Source organism: Pristis pectinata, chromosome 1 (assembly GCF_009764475.1).
Source record: "Pristis pectinata isolate sPriPec2 chromosome 1, sPriPec2.1.pri, whole genome shotgun sequence".
Lineage (NCBI taxonomy): Eukaryota > Metazoa > Chordata > Chondrichthyes > Rhinopristiformes > Pristidae > Pristis > Pristis pectinata.
In genome coordinates this window covers 6,436,247-6,454,500 of record NC_067405.1, presented here as the reverse complement: position 1 = coordinate 6,454,500, position 18,254 = coordinate 6,436,247, and the positions used below count along the sequence as shown (strand labels likewise).

General features: G+C 47.1%; 1 protein-coding gene across 1 annotated transcript in view; it reads left to right on the top strand.

Annotated features, from left to right (window-relative positions):
• The first annotated feature begins 6,893 nt into the window (after positions 1 to 6,893).
• The window catches only part of LOC127575148 (5'-AMP-activated protein kinase subunit gamma-1-like), a 35,058-nt gene continuing 23,697 nt past the window's right edge, over positions 6,894 to 18,254 (top strand). Inside the window, exons 1-3 of the mRNA XM_052024843.1 lie at positions 6,894 to 7,007; positions 13,977 to 14,058; positions 16,875 to 16,933. Of these exons, the coding sequence (XP_051880803.1) occupies positions 6,927 to 7,007; positions 13,977 to 14,058; positions 16,875 to 16,933 (222 nt within the window). The 5' untranslated portion in view covers positions 6,894 to 6,926. The remainder of the gene's footprint in view (positions 7,008 to 13,976; positions 14,059 to 16,874; positions 16,934 to 18,254) is intronic.

Below are 18,254 nucleotides of genomic sequence, written 5' to 3'. Positions count from 1 at the left end.
GGTTGATTATGTTGGCTGTTTTCCCAAGGCAGTGGGAAGTGGAAATGAAGTTGCTGACTAGAGGGGACGTTGGTTTGCGTGACACAGCCAAGTCCATCACACAAACCAGCCTCCCCTCCATTTCCAGTCGACGACAATAGAAATTCTCCAGCTGGAGGTCAGCGCCCTGTGTAACCAATGAGTTTAACCAGAAGGTATATGTACATTGATGTTGGTTCGGACAGGATTAGATACCTTGCTGATTAAATATCCTGTGGACATTTCTCCTACAGTCCTCTGAAAAATATCTGCCAGGACAGAAGGCATCATTGACCCAAAGCCTTCAATTAGATTCCATCCTGTAGCTCACTCTTGAGTTGTATATAAACTGAAACACATGTTTAGATTTCAGCCAATAACTCACTCACATGCATCCATTATTGTGTAAATGAACACCCAAAACTTTCAATTGGATTCTACCCTGTAACTTACTCCAGGGCATCCATACATCATCTGCCCCCCTCATTTAGATTCACCTCCCATGGTGCCAAACCATTCACTTGTGTTTCTGCTTTCAAAGTGACCCTTCAGTTAGTGAGTGATGTGTTCAGTGAAGCTCTAGTTTATATCAAGCAACAGGCAGCTCATTCCTGCTAAGGAGAACTCCTAAACAAGTCTGCTGATGTGACAAATTTAGGCAGTGAAGCAAGCTGTTCACATTCCAGCTCTGGAATGGAGAGCTGTCGCAGAAGGAGGCATCCAGTTTAAACTCGATCTCTACCGTGGAAACCAGGGACAGAATGCAAGAAGCTAGCGAGGAGCCAATAGAACAGGTACAGGTACTGTGCGATAGAGGGTCAGTGCCAGCAGTGTCTTGTTCATTCCCTTAGTCGTGTGGCACTTTCTGTTTCTCCCCTGTGCTTGTTCTTGAGTCTGCCTCTCTCTTCCCTCTCCCTTCTTATTCAATGCTCTTCGACCTTGCACCTGTCCCTGTTTATTTACTGTCCTGCTCACTCTCTCCCCCTTTTTCCTGTGCACACTCTCTCGTTCTTGCACTACCATGTGCACACAGCCTGAAGCTGAATCGTGAGTAATTTTCCTTAAGTGTGCAATGCAGAACTGAAAACTTTCTTCACTCGGTTTTAAATATGATCCTCTTAACTGGCTCTTGAATTTCAGAACTAATTGGAGATGACAAATGGCCAAAACAATGTAGATGATGATTTACTTGGGACTCTGATACATAAATAGCTCCCAATAGGGGGCTATGTGAGAGGGAAAGGTTAGATAGATCTAAGAGCAGGGAGAACTTTTATTCTATAGAACACTACAGCACAACGTTGTAGGCCGAAGGGCCTGTACTGTGCTGTAGTGTTCTATGTTCTATAAAATAAAAGTTCTCCCATCTTTCTTCAAGCTTTTGGCTGAGAGATTTTCCCTTGATCAATGTTCCTTGACCCAAAATGTCAGCCATCCCTTTGCCTCCACAGAGTTTGTTTTTTTGCTTATGCTGACAGCACACCTCCTCGCCCCCAAACCCACTCCCTCCCTCCATCCCATCTGCTCTCAGATTCAATTCACACCAAGTCAAGAGACCAGCAGCTGCCTCTCCTTTTCCCCTCTCTGACCAAGATCTCATCTCACGTTTGACAGGATGACCTTCCACACTTTTGGCCTTTTCTCCTGGTTCCCCTGTCCTTTATCTCTCCTGTCTGTGCTTGTTTCCTGATCGCCCTCTCCCTCCTCCTCTTTGTCCTGGTTCTAAATTCTCCCCCACCTGTTCCTCTGCCTGATCTGACCACTCATTTTCCAGTCTGGTTTCTGGTTCACTCCTTCTCTCGCTCCTCCATCCTGCCTCTTTCTGAATCCATTATTCTTTTTATCTCTCACCTGGAATCTTTCTCTTTCCCTTGATCAATTTTTCTCCCTCTCCCTCTCTCCCTCTTTCCCTCCCTCTCTCTCCCTCCCTCCCTCTTTCCCTCTCCCTCCCTCTTTCCCTCTCTCTGTCTCAACCCCTCCCTCTCTCAACTCCCTCCATCTCTACCCACTCTTTCTGCCTCTCCCGTCTCTACGGCAACATTCCTCTTTTCCACCTTAACGTTCCAGATCCTTCTATCACTGGAACCTCCTGCTTTACAAATCTGAATCCACAGTTTCAGATTTTGCCTGCCCTGCATTGCTGTCCTGTTGTTGATTCCTATTTTCTACAGTTTCTAGTTTAATCTTGACACCACCGTGTTATATATTGAATGTCTAATGATAAACTTTACACTAGATCATTATGTTTATGATGGTGGATGGAGGTTTTTAAGTGGAGCAATAGAGTCTAAACCACTGTGGGAGAGTGGGTCCTTGACACAGAAGGAATACCAGGCAGAGTCTGACAGTTGCTGTCTTTGTGTAACGTGGTCCACTGTTTCGCAGTGGACCCTGCACTCCTCTCTGCTTCCAAGACCTGGACTACCTACAGCAGGCATCTCTGAGGTACCGGGAAAATACCACTGTGCTGTCTCTGCAAAATCTTCCAAATTCACTGGGAGGATAAGTGGACCAACATCAGATGCTCTCCAAGGTCATAGGTTGATAAGGTGTAAAAGAAGGCATACAGCATGCCTCCTTTTATTAGTCGAGGCATTGAGTTCAAGAGTAAGGGAGTTATATTGCAGCTTTATAAAACTCTGGTGAGGCCGCATCTGAAGTATTGCGTTCAGTTCTGGTCACCCCATTACAGGAAGGATGTGGAGGCTTTGGAGAGGGTGCAGAAGAGGTTCACCAGGATGTTGCCTGGATTAGAGGGCATGTGCTATAAGGAGAGGTTGGACAAACATGGGTTGTTTTCTCTGGAGCAGCGGAGGCTGAGTGGAGACCTGATAGAAGTCTGTAAGATTACGAGAGGCATAGATAGAGTAGACCAGCCGGTATCTTTCTCCAGGGTCAAAATGTCTCATGCATGCATTTGAGGCGAGAGGGGCGAAGTTCAAAGGAGATGTGCAGGGCAGCTTTTTTTACGCAGAGAGTGGTGGGTGCCTGCAATGTGCTGCCAGAGATTGTAGTGGAGGCAAATATGATAGAGGTGTTTAAGAAGCTCTTGGACAGGCACATGGATGTGCAGAGAATGGAGGGATATGGACAGAAGGAATTAGTTTAGTTCAGTGTTTAATTAGTTCAGCACAACGTTGTGGGCTGAAGGGTCTGTTCCTGTTCTATGTTAACATCCCCAGCGTTGAGTCTTGATTTGTTCACGTGCCCTACACCAGTCTCCCAAAGCGGCACTCGATTCTGAGCTCTCTCCTGGAAAATGATTAGCAGAAAGACAGATTCAAGGATATGTTTCCTTGGCTCCTGGGAATCTCTCTCCCAACGTTGCTCCAATTGGGGAAGGAGCCTTTGGGATGGTATTGCGCACCTCGAGGAGGTGATTCCGCAGCACACTGAAGCAGAAGCGCACTGCCTCACAAAGTTCCTCCCACCCATCCCGTCCACCTCCTGCCCCATCCGTGGAAGAGTCTGTGCTTCACTCATCGGCCTCATCACCCATCGCAGAACCAGAATGGGAGCAGGTCAGCCCCAATCCCAAGGGACTGCCTGAGAAAAAGAAAGGTTGTGTCTGTGCTTTACTGAATCTGAATGTTTCTGATAGCCTACTCTTGTATCCCTGTTGTTGAACATGTGGATAATAACACCAGCCATCACTGCTATTTAGTTTTCAGATCAGGACACCAGCCTGTTTGAAAAGTTTCTGCCTGACAACATTGGTGAGTACCTTATTTAAATCAGTAAATGTCCTTCATTCAGCACGGTAGTGTAGCGGTTAGTGTAACGCTATTACAGTGCCAGTGACTCTGGTTCAATTCCCGCCGCTGTCTGTAAGGAGTTTGTACGTTCTCCCCGTGTCTGCGTGGGTTTCCTCCGGGTGCTCCGGTTTCCTCCCACGTTCCAAAGACGTACGGGTTAGGAAGCTGTGGGCATGCCATGTTGGCGTCGGAAGAGAGGCGACACTTGCGGGCTGCCCCCAACACATTCTCAGTAATGCAAAAAGATGCATTTCACTGTGTGTTTCGATGTACATGTGACTGATAAATTCTTATCTAATATTATACATACAATAACCTAAATTGATAAATTGGTTTATTATTGTCACATGTACTGAGGTACAGTGAAAAACTTTGTTTTGCATGCTATCCATACAGATCATTCCATTACAACAGTGCATTGAGGTAGTACAAGGTAAAGCAATAACAGAATGCAGAATAAAGTGTTACAGTTACAGAGAAAGTGCAGTGCAGGCAGACAATAAGGTGCAAGGCCATAATGATGTAGATTGTGAGGTCAAGAGCCCATCTTATCGTACTAGGGGACCATTCAATAATCTTATAACAGTGGGTTAGAAGCTGTCCTTGAGCCTGGTGTTATGTGCTTTCAGGCTTTTGTATCTTCTGCCTGATGGGAGAGGGGAAAAGAGAGAATGTTTGGGGTGGGTGGGGTCTTTGATTATGCTGGCTGCTTTATTGAGGCAGCGAGAAGTATAGACAGAGTCCATGGAGGGGAGGTTGGTTTCCATGATGTACTGGGCTGTGTCCACAACTCTCTGCAGTTTCTTGTGGTCTCGGGCAGAGCAGTTGCCATACCAAGCTGTGATGCATCCAGATAGGATGCCCTCCTTGGCGCATTGATAAACATTGGTGAGGGTTGGTGGGGACATGCCAAATTTCTTTAGCCTCCTGAGGAAATAGAGGCACTGGTGAGCTTTGTTGACCCTGGAATCTACGTGGTTGGACCAGGACAGAATATTGGTGATGTTCATTCCCAGGAGCTTGAAGCTCTCAACCCTCTCAACCTCAGCACCATTGATGTAGACAGGATCATGTGCACCATTCTCCATCCTGAAGTCAATGATCAGATCTTTTGTTGTGCTGACATTGTTGTCATAACACCATGTCACTGGGCTCTCTATCTCCTTCCTGTACTCCGTCCCATCGTTATTTGAGATACGGCCCACTATGGTGGTAGCATCTGCAAAATTGTAGATGGAGTTAGAGCAGAATTTGGCCACACAGTCATGAGTGTATAGGGAGTAGAGTAGAGGGCTGAGGATGCAGCCTTGTGGGGCACCAGTGTTGAGAATAATCGTGCTGGAGGTATTGCTGCCAATCTTCACTGATTGTGGTCTGTTGGTCAGGAAGTCAAGGATCCAGTTGCAGACGGACTTGTTGAGTCCCAGTTCTCAGAGTTTTGGAGATGAGTTTGCTTAGAATTCTGGTATTGAAGGCAGAGCTGTAGTCAATAAACAATAGTCTAATGTAGGTGTCTTTACTGTCCAAATGCTATATTCACCTCAGACAGAGGTGATATCATAAAGCAAAAGCCTTCAAATGTTCAAAATCTGATGCTATAAAATCAAATTCATGAACATCATGAACCTAAGGCATTCACTGTGTTCCTCTCTTTATTCTATGACTCTCTGATTCAGTCACAGCTGTAGACCTTGTACTTGATAGTTTTAAAGTCAGAGAGTCATTCAGCACAGAAACAGGCCCTTCAGCTTATGTACGGAATGATCTGTCTGAATGGCACGCAAACAAAAGCTTCTCACTGTATTTTGGTAAGTGTGACCATAATAAACCAATGACCATGTCCAGGCCAACCATCAGGTACCCATCGACGTTAATGCCATTTACCAGCACTTGGTCTGTTGCCGTCTATACCTTGGTGATCCAAGTGCTCATCCGGATACTTGTGCAAGGACCTGCCACCACCACCGGCTTCTCAGGCAGATGCCCCTCACCTCCTCGGAGACACGAGGCTGCAGATGCTGGGGTCTGGAGCAAAACGCAAGCTGCTGGAGGAACTCAGCAGAGCAGGCAGCATCTGCGGAGGAAATTGGATAGTTGACTTTTCAGGTTGAGTCCCTGCATCAGGTCTTGACTTGAAACACTGACCATCCCTTTGCCTCCACAAATGTTGCCTCACCCGCTGAGTTCCTCCAGCAGCTTTTTTTTTTGCCCCTAACCCCCTTACTTCTCACCCTTAACAGTGTTGAAGAGCAGAGAGACCTTGCGGTGTAAGTCCATGACTCATTGAAAGTGACTACACAGGTAGATAGGGTGGTTAAGACGTTTTATGGAATGCTTGCTTTCATTAATCGAGGTATTGAGTACAGGAGTCAAGAAGTTGTGATACATCTCTATAGAACTCTGGTTAGGCTGCATTTAGAGTATTGCGTGCAGTTCTGGTCACCTCACTATAGGAAGGATGTCGAGGCTTTAGAGAGGGTGCAGAGGAGGTTTACTAGGATGCTGCCTGGATTAGAGGGCATGTGCTATCAGGAGAGGCTGGACAAACTTGGGCTTTTTTCTCTGGAGTGGCAGAGGCTGAGGGGTGATCTGTTGGAAGTGTATAAAATTATGAGGGGCATAGATAGAGTGGACAAGCAATATCTTTTTCCCATTATTGAATGATCCAATACCAGAGGGCATGCATTTAAGGTGAGAGGAGGTAGGTTCAGAACAGACGTGAGGGGTACGTTTTTTTACTGAGAGAGTGGTGGGTGCCTGGAATGTGTTGCCTGATAGGGTGGTGGAGGCAAATTCACTGGGGGCTTTTAAGAGGGGCTTGGATGGGCACATGAACAAGAGGAAAATGGAGGGATATGGACATTCTGTAGGTAGGAGGGAATAGCTATGTCGGCACAACATTGTGGGCTGAAGGGCCTGTTCTGTGCTGTACTGTTCTATGTTCTAACTCCCTTACTTCTCACCATTAACCTATGCCCTTTGGTTTAAGACATCTCCCTCTCAAAGTTCAACTGATGGTGACATCTGGGGAGCCACAACCAGCCTGGGTGGGACAGGCAGGGTACAGTTCCTGATTCATTGTTGACGTTGGAATCTGTCAGACCCGATCTGTTTCTCCCCCCTGCAGGGTCGGAACCTGATGCGGACATCTACATGAACTTCATGAAAGCACATCAGTGCTACGATGCTATCCCAACCAGTTCCAAACTCGTTGTGTTCGATACGACCTTGCAGGTGAGAGAGGGGGAAGGGGCGGTGGGTATGGGATTGGGAGCCTCAGCAAACGGTAAGACGCAGAATTCACAGCACAGTTGCAGGCTGTTATCGCCAGCTGGTCGATACTAGTTCTAATGCTCCAACTCATTTCATCTGCTCTTCTCTCCCACCACCAACTCCTTTCTCCTTCATGGGTTAATCCTGCTTCTTGACACGCTCCCTGGTAAATTGGTTTATTATTGTCACGTGTACCGAGGTACAGTGAAAAACTTTGTTTTGCATGCCATCCATATAGATCGTTTCATCAGATCAGTATATTCAGGTAGCACAAAGGAAAACAATAACAGAATGCAGAATAGAGTGTTACAGTTACAGAGAAAGTGCAGTGCAGGCAGACAATAAGGTGCAAGGTCACAACGAGGTAGATTGTGAGGTCAAGAGTCCATCTTATCATTCAGTAGTCTTATAGCAGCAGGATAGAAGCTGTTTTTGACCCTGCTGGTACGTGCTTTTGTGCTTTTGTATCTTCTTCCCGAGGGGAGGGGGGAGAAGAGGGAATTACTCTGTGGGGATAGTTCCACACTCTCGCTACTCTCTGGATAAAGAAACTTCTGAATTCCCTGCTGGATTTATTGGTGACCATCTTAAATTCATGGCCCCTCATTCTGGTCAATGCACAAATGGAAATGTCAACCCAAAAGTCCCATCATTACATTCTAAAGGTATTATAATAGCACAGTCTATCATTCTAAGGGTTTTTCTTTCAAGTTCCATTGTCATACAAACAGAAAATGGGAGTAGGAATAGGTTGTATGATCTCATTCTGTAACATCCTCTCTCAAAACCATTTTACCCTTTGATGCTTTTGTGTGTAGAAATCTTCTCCTCAAGTATATTCAGTTGTAGCCTCTGCCACTTTCTGTTGTGGAGAATTCCACAGTTCACCTCTCTCTGAGTGAACGAGCCTCCTCATTTCAGGCCTAAATATCTTAGAACATAGAACACTACAGCACAGTACAGGCCCTTCGGCCCACAATGTTGTGCTGACACTTTATCCTGCTCTAAGGTCTATCTAACCCTTCCCTCCCACATAGCTCCCTATTTTTCTATCATTCATGTGTCTATCTAAGAGTCTCTTAAATGTCCCTAATGTATCTACCCCACAACCTCTGCAGGTAGTGCGTTCCATGCACTCACCACTCTCTGTCAGGATATTGTATATATCATAGAGCCATAGATTTATACAGCACAGAAACAGACCCTTTGGCCCAACTTGTCCATGCTGACCAAGGTGCCTCCATGAGTGAGTCCCATTTACCCATGTTTGGCCCATGTCCCTCTATACCTTTCCTACCTATGTACCCACCCAAATGCTTTTTAAATGTTGTAATTGTCCCCGCCTCTACCACTTCCTCTGGCAACTTGTTCCACAGACCCACCACCCTTTGTGTGGAAAACCTGCCATTGGGTGAAAACCTATTACTACTTTTATGGCCAGGCACGGTAGTGTAGTGGTTAGCGTAACGCTATTACAGCGCCAGCGACCCGTGTTCAATTCCGGCCACTGTCTGTAAGGAGTTTGTACGTTCTCCCCATGTGTCTGCGTGAATTTCCTCCCACATTCCAAAGACGTACGTGTTAGGAAGTTGTGGGCATGCTATGTTGGCACCGGAAGCGTGGCGACACTTGGGGTCTGCCCTAGAACACTCTACGCAAAAGATGCATTTCACTGTGTGTTTCGATGTACATGTGACTAATAAAGATATCTTATCTTAAAAAGTTGCCTCTCAGTTCCTGTACAAATCTTTCCCCTCTTACTGTTACCATATGCCCACCAGACATGAAGCTTTAGATGTGACGCTGAGGCTTGATAAGGCATTGGTAAGACCTCACGGAGTACTGTGTGCAGTTTTGGGCTCCTTATTTAAGAAAGGATGTGCTGATGTTGGAGAGGGATCAGAGAAGATTCACTAGAATGATTCCAGGAATGAGAGGGTAAACATATGAGGAACGTTTGATGGCTCTTGGGCTGTACTCCTTGGAGTTCAGAAGAATGAGGGGGGACCTCATAGGAACATTTCAAATGTTAAAAGGCCTGGACAGAGTAGATGTGGCAAAGTTGTTTCCCATGGTAGGGGAGTCTAGTACAAGAGGGCACGACTTCAGGATTGAAGGGCACCCATTCAGAACAGAGATGCAGAGAAATTTCTTTAGCCAGAGAGTGGCGAATCTGGAACTTGTTGCCACGGGCGGCTGTGGAGGCAGAGTCATTGGGTGTATTTAAGGCAGAGATTAATAGGTATCTGAGTAGCCAGGGCATCAAAGGTTATGGTGAGAAGGCGGGGGAGTGGGGCGAAATGGGAGAATGGATCAGCTCATGATAGAATGGCGGAGCAGACTCGATGGGCCGAATGGCCGACTTCTGCTCCTTTGTCTTATGGTCTGTGGATTGCAAATATTTCTGAAAGCTTATTTTCTTTCCCTGATGATTTTAATGGGAGATCATAGAATGGTACAGCACAGGAATAAAAAGCAATGTTACTTGTCGCTTCACCTTAAACCCATGCCCTCTTGACTTAGACTGGGAAAAGACTGTGACCGTTCACCTTATCTATACCCCTCATGTTCTACACACCTCTATCAGGTCACGTCTCAGCCTCTTGCACTCCAGGGCAAACAGTCTCAGATGCCACTTGAGCTGTTATGACAATCCCACCATCTCATGGATTGGTCTGGGGATGCTTTGCTCTGCTCCCCCAAATGTCAGGCATACACTTTCTTTGGTCCAATGTTTGAGACAATCCTCCAGACGTGACCCTGTACATTTGAAACAAGATATCCTCACTGAGAAGGGTTGCACAGGGCTGGGGGTTGCCAGGCTGGAGCCTGTGGAAGGAAGATCTCCTGAGTGAGATCCTTTCCTGTCTGGGAGACCATGGACCAATGTTCGGTGGTGGGGTCACTCATTCTGGTCTACTCACCTAAGAAAGAACAAACCTACCTTCAAGGGAGTGCAGCAGAGATTTACCAGACTGGTTACTGAGATGGTGGCACTATTGTTAGAGGCCAACTAGGCCTGTATTCATAAGAGTTTAATGGAATGAGAGGGGACGTGGAGGAGGTGAGATTTGAGCTCTGTGAGATAGAGGTCAGTTTGCTAAACCACAACAACAATCCTGATCTCACCCTTCTTCAGCCTCTCTGCAAGCTAAAACTTCAAGATAAGAGTTCTTTATTAGTCACATGTACATCGAAACACACAGTGAAATGCATCTTTTGTGTTGAGTGTTCTTGGGGCAGCCCGCAAGTGTCGCCACGCTTCCGGCGCCAACATAGCATGCCCACAGCTCACAACTTCCTAAACCGTACGTCTTTGGAATGTGGGAGGAAACCGGAGCACCCGGAGGAAACCCATGCAGTCACGAGGAGAACGTACAAACTCCTTCCAGGCAGCGGCCAGAATCGAACCCGGGTCACTGGCGCTGTAATAGCGTTACGCTAACGGCTACACTATATTCTCTCTTTACCATTTCTAATGTGAGTTTGTTGACCTGAAACATTAATTGTGTCTCTCTCCACTGATACTGCCTGACCTAGAGTCAAAGTCATAGAGCCTTACAGCATGGAAACAGGCTCTTCGGCCCAACTCATCCATGCTGACTGTGTTGCCTAGCGAGCTAGTCCCATCTGCCCACGTTTAGCCCATAGCCCTCTAAACCATTGGCGGCCAAGAGATCGCTAAAGACTAATGCCGTATTGGTTTATTATTGTCTCTTGTACCGAGGTACAGTGAAAAACTTGTCTTGCATACCGATTGTACAGGTCAATTCATTACACAGTGCAGTTACATTGAGTTAGTACAGAATGCATTGATGTAGTACAGGCAAAAACAATAGCAGTGCAGAGCAAAGTGTCACAGCTCCAGAGAAAGTGCAGTGCAATAAGGTGCAAGGCCACAACAAGGTAGATCATGAGATCAGAGTCCATCTCATCATATAAGGGAAGAGTTCAATAGTCTTATCACAGTGGGATAGAAGCTGTCCTTGAGCCTGGTGGTACGTGCCCTCAGGCTCCTGTATCTTCTACCTGATGGAAGAGGAGAGAAGAGAGAATGACCCGGGTGGGTGGGGTCTTTGATTTATGCTCACCAAGGCAGCGAGAGGTATAGATAGAGTCCAAGGAGGGTAAGCTGGTGTCCGTGACACGCTGGGCTGTGTCCACAACTCTCTGCAGTTTCTTGCAGTCCTGGGCAGAGCAGTTGCCGAACCAAGCCATGACGCATCCAGATAGGATGCTTGTAGTTTGGGATATCCTGTAATACAGGCACACCTCCATGACCGATCTGCCTGCTCCTGTGGGCTGAAAGAGCAGTGAGTGGACTCTGCCTTTTGAGTGTGGGGTTTAGCCAACCCTCCTCAAGGCAGCCGTGAATGGCAAACTGTGGCAGAGATCAGTAGCAGCAGCCTCACTCTGAGAAGCTGATAGTGGCAGTGACCCTGGGCTCCATGGGCAAAGCAGCCCAGGCACGGGTGACATTGTATTTGAGATCACACAGGTCAGATTCAGATTAGTTTATTGTCATATACACCAGGGTGTAATGAAATAGTAAAGATAAATACAGCAACAAGCCCAAAATAAATGGTGCAAAGACTGTAGTGCAATCTGAAGTAGTGCAAACAGAAATGCTAAAGTGACAATAACGGAATAATCCATCATCGAGGACATCAAGAGGCAGTGCCTCAAGAAGGCGGCATCCGTCACTAAGGACCCTCACCACCCGGGACATGCCCTCTTTTCAGGGAGGAGGTACAGGAGCCTGAAGACCCAAACTCAATGTTTCAGGAACAGCTTCTTCCCCTCCGCCATCAGATTTCTGAACGGTCCATGAACCCATGAACACTAACCCGTTATTCCTTCTTTTTGCACTATTTATTTTTGTAGTTTATAGAAATTTTCTGTCTTTGCACTGCACTGCTGCTGCAAAACAACAAATTTCAAGTCATACGTCAGTGGTGAGAAACCTGATTCTGATTCTAAACATATATTCTCAAATCAGATTAGATTAGTTTATTGTTATATACACCAGGGTGCAATGAAATTCCTGGCTCACAGTGTACGCGGTAATAATAACTACAACAGTAAATACAGTGAGGGAGAATTGAGTCTGAGAACGTGGCAGCATCACCGGCAAGGGGATGTGATAAAGGTGATTGGATAAGAGAGTCTGGAATTGGAGCTCAGCTGATGATTGTTTTCAAGACAGAGTTCAATAAATTTTCAGAGTCTACGAAAGAATATGAGGGATATAGATTTTGAGAAGGAGTTCAGCCATGAAAGTATTGATTGAGGGATCAGGCACCAGAAGTGAGGGATATAGATTTTGAGAAGGAGTTCAGCCATGAAAGTATTGAATGAGGGATCAGGCACCAGAGGTTGAAAGGACCATTTCTCTTCCTCCTCCTTGATCAGTACAACCTGTCAATTCTGAATCCATCCCAGAACTTTCCCTGCACTTCTTCCTGTCTTCTGTACCCTTTACATGGATCTCGAGCTGTTCAAAGAAGGACAGTTGTCATTGAACATAGAACACTACAGCACAGTACAGGCCCTTCAGCCCATGACGTTGTGCCAACATTTTATTCTGCTCTAATATCTATCTAACCCTTCGCTCCCACATAGCCCTCCATTTCTGTATCATTCATGTGTCTACCTAAGATTCTCTTAAATGTCCCTAATGTACCTGCCCCCACAACCTCTGCCGGCAGTGTGTTCCATGTACCCACCACTCTCTGTGTAAAAAAAAACTTACAACTAACATCCCCCTTATACCTTCCTCCAATCACCTTAAAATTATGCCCCCTCATGTTAGCCATTTTCGCCCTGGGAAAATGTCTCTGACTGTCCACTCGATCTCTGCCTCTTATCATCTTGTACACCTCTATCAAGTAACCTCTCATCCTCCTTCTCTCCAAAGAGAAGGGCCTTAGCCTGCTCAACCTATCCTCATAAGACATGCTCTCCAATCCAGGCAGCATCCTGGTAAATCTCCTCTGCACCCTTTCTAAAGTTTCCACATCCTTCCTATAATGAGGCGACCAGAACTGAACACAATGCTCCAAGTGTGGTCCAACCAGAGTTCTATAGAGCTGCAACATCACCTCACGGCTCTTGATCTTAATACTGACTAATGAAGGCCAACACACCATATGCCTTAACAACCCTATCAACCTGCACGGCAACTTTGAGGGATCTATGGACGTGGACCCCAAGATCACTCTGTTCCTCCACACTGCTAAGAGTCCTGCCATTGACCTTGTATTGTGCCTTCAAATTTGATCTTCACACTTTTCTGGGTTGAACTCCGTCTGCCACTTCTCACCCTAGGTCTGCATTCTATCAATATCCTGTTGTAATCTACAGCAGCCTTCTACACTATCCACAACACCACCAACCTTCGTGTCATCAGCAAACATACTACCCCACCCCTCCACTTCCTCATCCAAGTCATTTATAAAAGGGGTCCCAGAACAGATCCCTGCGGAATGCCACTAGTCACCGACCTCCAGGCAGAATACGCTCCATCTACAGCCACCCTCCGTCTTCTATGGGTGAACCAATTGTCACCTAACCAATTATGACATAATATCCCGCCATTTCAATTCTAGACTGAAGCTCATTGCTTCATTAACAACCTTTTTGATGGTTTTGATGGTTTAGTAATGTTGACGATGACCTCTACCTCATTTCGAGGCCTTTTCCCAGGAGTGTGACCATGTCTCCGTCTGAAGATGCTGCAGTGTACGGCACCCTCCCGCGGTTCAGCAGCTGATGGTACTTCCGTTAATGGAGAGCGAGCACAGCCCCTAACTCAAAGGCCAGTGAGGACGAGGCCTTTGTGAGGGAGGGGCTCAATGTTGGTGGGGGTGGGTGCAAATGCATACGCAGTGAGAGGAAAAGGCTGAGGTTTGTCATCTCGACTCTGCGCAGGTGAAGAAAGCGTTCCTGGCGTTGGTCGCTAATGGTGTGAGGGCGGCTCCCCTCTGGAACAGTAAGGAGCAGTGCTTTGTGGGTGAGTTCTGATCCCAGTGTCGGAAGGTAACTGCAGTAGGTCCATGTTTACAGTCATAGGGTCATACAGCAGGGGAACAACCATGCCGACTTAGATGCCCATCTAAGCTAGTCCCATTTGCCAGTGTTTGGCCCATATCTCTCTACACCTTTCCTATCCATGTACTTGTCCAAATGTCTCTTAAATATCATTACTGTACCTGCCTCAACCACTTTCTCTGGCAGCTTGTTCCATACCCATACTACCCTCTGCTTGAAGAAGTTGCCCCTTGGGTCCAATTTAAATCTTTCCCTCCTCACCTTGAACCTGTGGCCTCGAGTTTCTGAGTCCCTTTCCCTGGGGAGACCACTGTGCATTCAAAGCAACAGACAATCTCCTGGAGGAACTCAGTGTGTCGAACAGGATGCTGCTCGATACACGGAGTTCCTTCAGTAGACTGTTTGTTGCTCCAGATTCTAGTATTTGCAGTCCCTTCTGTCTCCACTGTGTGCATTCACCCAACCTGTGCCCCTCATGATTTCACACATCTCTATAAGGGAATCCCTCAGTCTTCTACAGTCCAAGGAATAAAGTCCTCACCTGTCCAACCTCTCCCTGTAACTCAGGGCCTCGGGTCCTGGCAACATTCTCATAAGTCTTTAAACTCTTTCCAGCTGTAACAGTGTGACCTAAACTGTACACAATGCTCCAAGTGTAGATGCCACGGCCAAGAAAGCTCACCAGCACCTCTACTTCCTCAGGAGGCTAAAGAAGTTTGGCATGTCCCCTCTGACACTCACCAACTTTTATCGATGCACCATAGAAAGCATCCTATCTGGATACATCACGGCTTGGTGTGGCAACTGCTCTGCCCAGGACCGCAAGAAACTTCAGGGAGTTGTGGACACAGCCCAGCGCGTCACGGAAACCAGCCTCCCCTCCTCTCGCTGCCTTGGTGAAGCTGCCAACATAATCAAAGACCCCACCCACCCAGGTCATTCTCTCTTCTCTCCTCTTCCATCAGGTAGAAGATACAGGAGCCTGAGGGCACATGCCACCAGGCTCAAGGACAGCTTCCATCCTGCTGTGATAAGACCATTGAACAGTTCCCTTATACGATGAGATGGACTCTGACCTCACGATCTACCTTGTTTGGACCTTGCACCTTATTGCACTGCACTTTCTCTGTAGCTGTGACACTTTACTCTGTACTGTTATTGTTTTTACCTGTACTACATCAATGCACTCTGTACTAACTCAATGTAACTGCACTGTGCAATGAATTGATCTGTACGATCGGTATGCAAGACAAGTTTTTCACTGTACCTCCGTCCAAGTGACAATAATAAATCAATACCAATGTCTTGTCAAATACCGGAATTGGTTTATGACTGTCACTTGTACCAAGGTACAGTGAAGAACTTGTCTTGCATACCAATCGTACAGATCAATTCATTACACAGTGCATTAGGGTCGTACAGGGTAAAACAATGCAGAATACAGAGTAAAGTGTCTCAGCTACAGAGAAAGTGCAGTGCAGGCAGACAATAAGGTGCAAGGCCATAACAAGGTTGCTTCTGAGGTCAAGAGTCCATCTTATCATATTAGGAAACCGTTCAATAGTCTTATAACGGTGGGATAGAAGCTGTCCTTGAGCCTGGTGGTAGGTGCTTTCAGACTTTTGTATCTTCTGCCCGATGGGAGGGGGAAGAAGAGAGAATGCCCGGGGTGGGAGGGGTCTTTGATTATGCTGGCTGCTTCACCGAGGCAACGAGAAATGTAGACAGAGTCCATGGAGGGGAGGCTGGTTTCCGTGATGCACTGGGCTGTGTCCACAACTCTCTACGGTTTCTTGCAGTCCTGGGCAGAGCAGTTGCCATACCAAGCCGTGATGCATCCGGATAGGATACTTTCTATGGTGCATCAATAAAAATTGGTGAGGGTCAAAGGGGACATGCCAAGTTCTTTTAGCCTCCTGAGGGCGTAGAGGCGCTGATGAGCTTTCTTGGCCGTGATGTCTACGTGATTGGACCAGGACAGGCTGTTGGCAAGTCTCATACTTGTAAGACAAGATCTGATGAACAATATCAAGAACTATCATGACTTTCATAACTTCAAGATATTCAAAGTGGTTTGCCGTATGGGTCACTGATATAGTGAAATATGGCCATCAATTTGTGCACAGGAAGCAGTGTATTAATGACCAGGACACGCTCTCCCCTGCTCTGTCCCCCCAGCTCTCTCTGCCCTGTTCTTCCACTGCTCCCCCCAGCTCTAACCCCCCGCTCTCCCCCCCACTGCCCCCTCTCTATCCCACCCCTCCTCCCTCTCTCTCCCTGCCCCTTCTCTCTTTCTATCTCCCCCTGCCCTCTTCTCTCTCTCTCTCCCCCCCTCTCTCTCAGCCCCTCTCTCTCTCTCTCCCCCTCTTTCTCTCTCTCCCCCCCTCTTTCTCTCTCTCTCCCCCCTCTCTTTCTCTCTCTCTCTCCCACTCTCCCTCTCTCCCCCTACTCTCTCTTGCCCCTCTCTCTCTCTCCCCCCTCTTTCTCTCTCTCCCCCCTCTTTTTCTCTCTCCCCCCTCTTTCTCTCTCTCTCCCCCCCTCTTTCTCTCTCTCTCCCCCCTCTTTCTCTCTCTCCCCCCTCTTTTTCTCTCTCCCCCCTCTTTCTCTCTCTCTCTTGCCCCTCTCTCTCTCCCCTGCCCCCTCTCTCTCTCCCACTCTGCCCCCTCTCTTTCTCTCTCCCCCCTGCCCCCTCTCTCCCACCTTGCCCCCCTCTCATTCATCAGTGATGTTGAGTTAATGGACCCTCTGTATAACTGCTCCCCTCTCTGCTCCCTGCAGGCATGCTGACCATTACTGACTTCATCAACATCCTGCACAGATACTACACGTCTCCCATGGTAAGAACAAGTCACAGACGCTCATTATTTGACCAAACTGAGCAGAGTCCACGGCACCTGTCACCCTGAGGATTCAAAGAGACTGGATCTCCTTCTGTGCAGAACAAACAGAGGGGAAGGTCACTGCTTCAGATGGACTGTTGAGATGCATTTAACATCAACTTTGTATCTGGCATTGTTAACGTGATGAACCATCTTAACTAAACATAATCAGGGAAACGTTTGCACTGATCCGCATACGTATTGTATCTCAATACATGTGACAATAGTAAACCAATTACCAACAAAAGGTCAAGGGATTAAAGTGGTGGCAAGATTTGGTCCAGGGGTGACAAGAGGTCAAGGCATTGGCAATCGAGTTTCTCAAGGTGACGTGATTACGTTTTGGGAAGAGAGCTTACCAGGAGGCCAGGACCGGAAGAGTATGTACATTGTGGAGGAACTGAGAAAGGGCAGATGTAAGACCACAACTGACGGAAGACAGCAGGTGAAAGGGTGGCCCCTATTGGACCACAAGATATAGGAGCCAAATTAGGCCATTCAGCCCATCAAGTCTGCTCTGCCATTCAATTATGGTTGGTTTTCTTCTTCTCAACCCCATTCTTCCATCTTCTCCCCGTAACCCTTAACCCTTTTACCAATCAAGAACCCATCAGTCTGCCTTAAATACATCCGATGACTTGGCCTCCACCGCCCTCAGTGGTAACGAATTCCACAGATTCACCTCCCTCTGGCTGAAGGAATTCCTCCTCATCTCAGTTCTAAAGGGACGTCCCTTTATCCTGAGGCTGCTATTGATGGAAATATCCTCTCCACATTCTACTCTATCCAGGCCTTTCAATGTTCGGTAGGTTTCAATGAGATCCCCCCCTCATCGTGCTGAACATATGTTAAACCTTTCATTCCTGAGTTCATTCTTGTGAACCTCCTCTGGACCCTCTCCAGGGTCCTTCCATAGATACAGGGCCCAAAATTGCTCACAATATTCCAAATGCGGTCTGACCAATGTATTATAAAGCCTCAGCAGTACATCCTTCCTTTTATATTCTAGCCCTCTCAGAATGACTGCTAATATTGCATTTGCTTTCCTTACTACCGACTCAACCTCCAGTACCAGAGGGCATGCATTTAAGGTGAGAGGGGGTAGGTTCAGAAGAGACGTGAGGGGTACGTTTTTTTTACTCAGAGAGTGGTGGATGCCTGGAATGCGTTGCCTGATAGGGTGGTGGAGGCAAATTCATTGGGGGCTTGGATGGAGACGTGAATGAGAGGAAAATGGAGGGATCCGTAGGTGGGAGGGATTAGCTATTTCAGCACAACG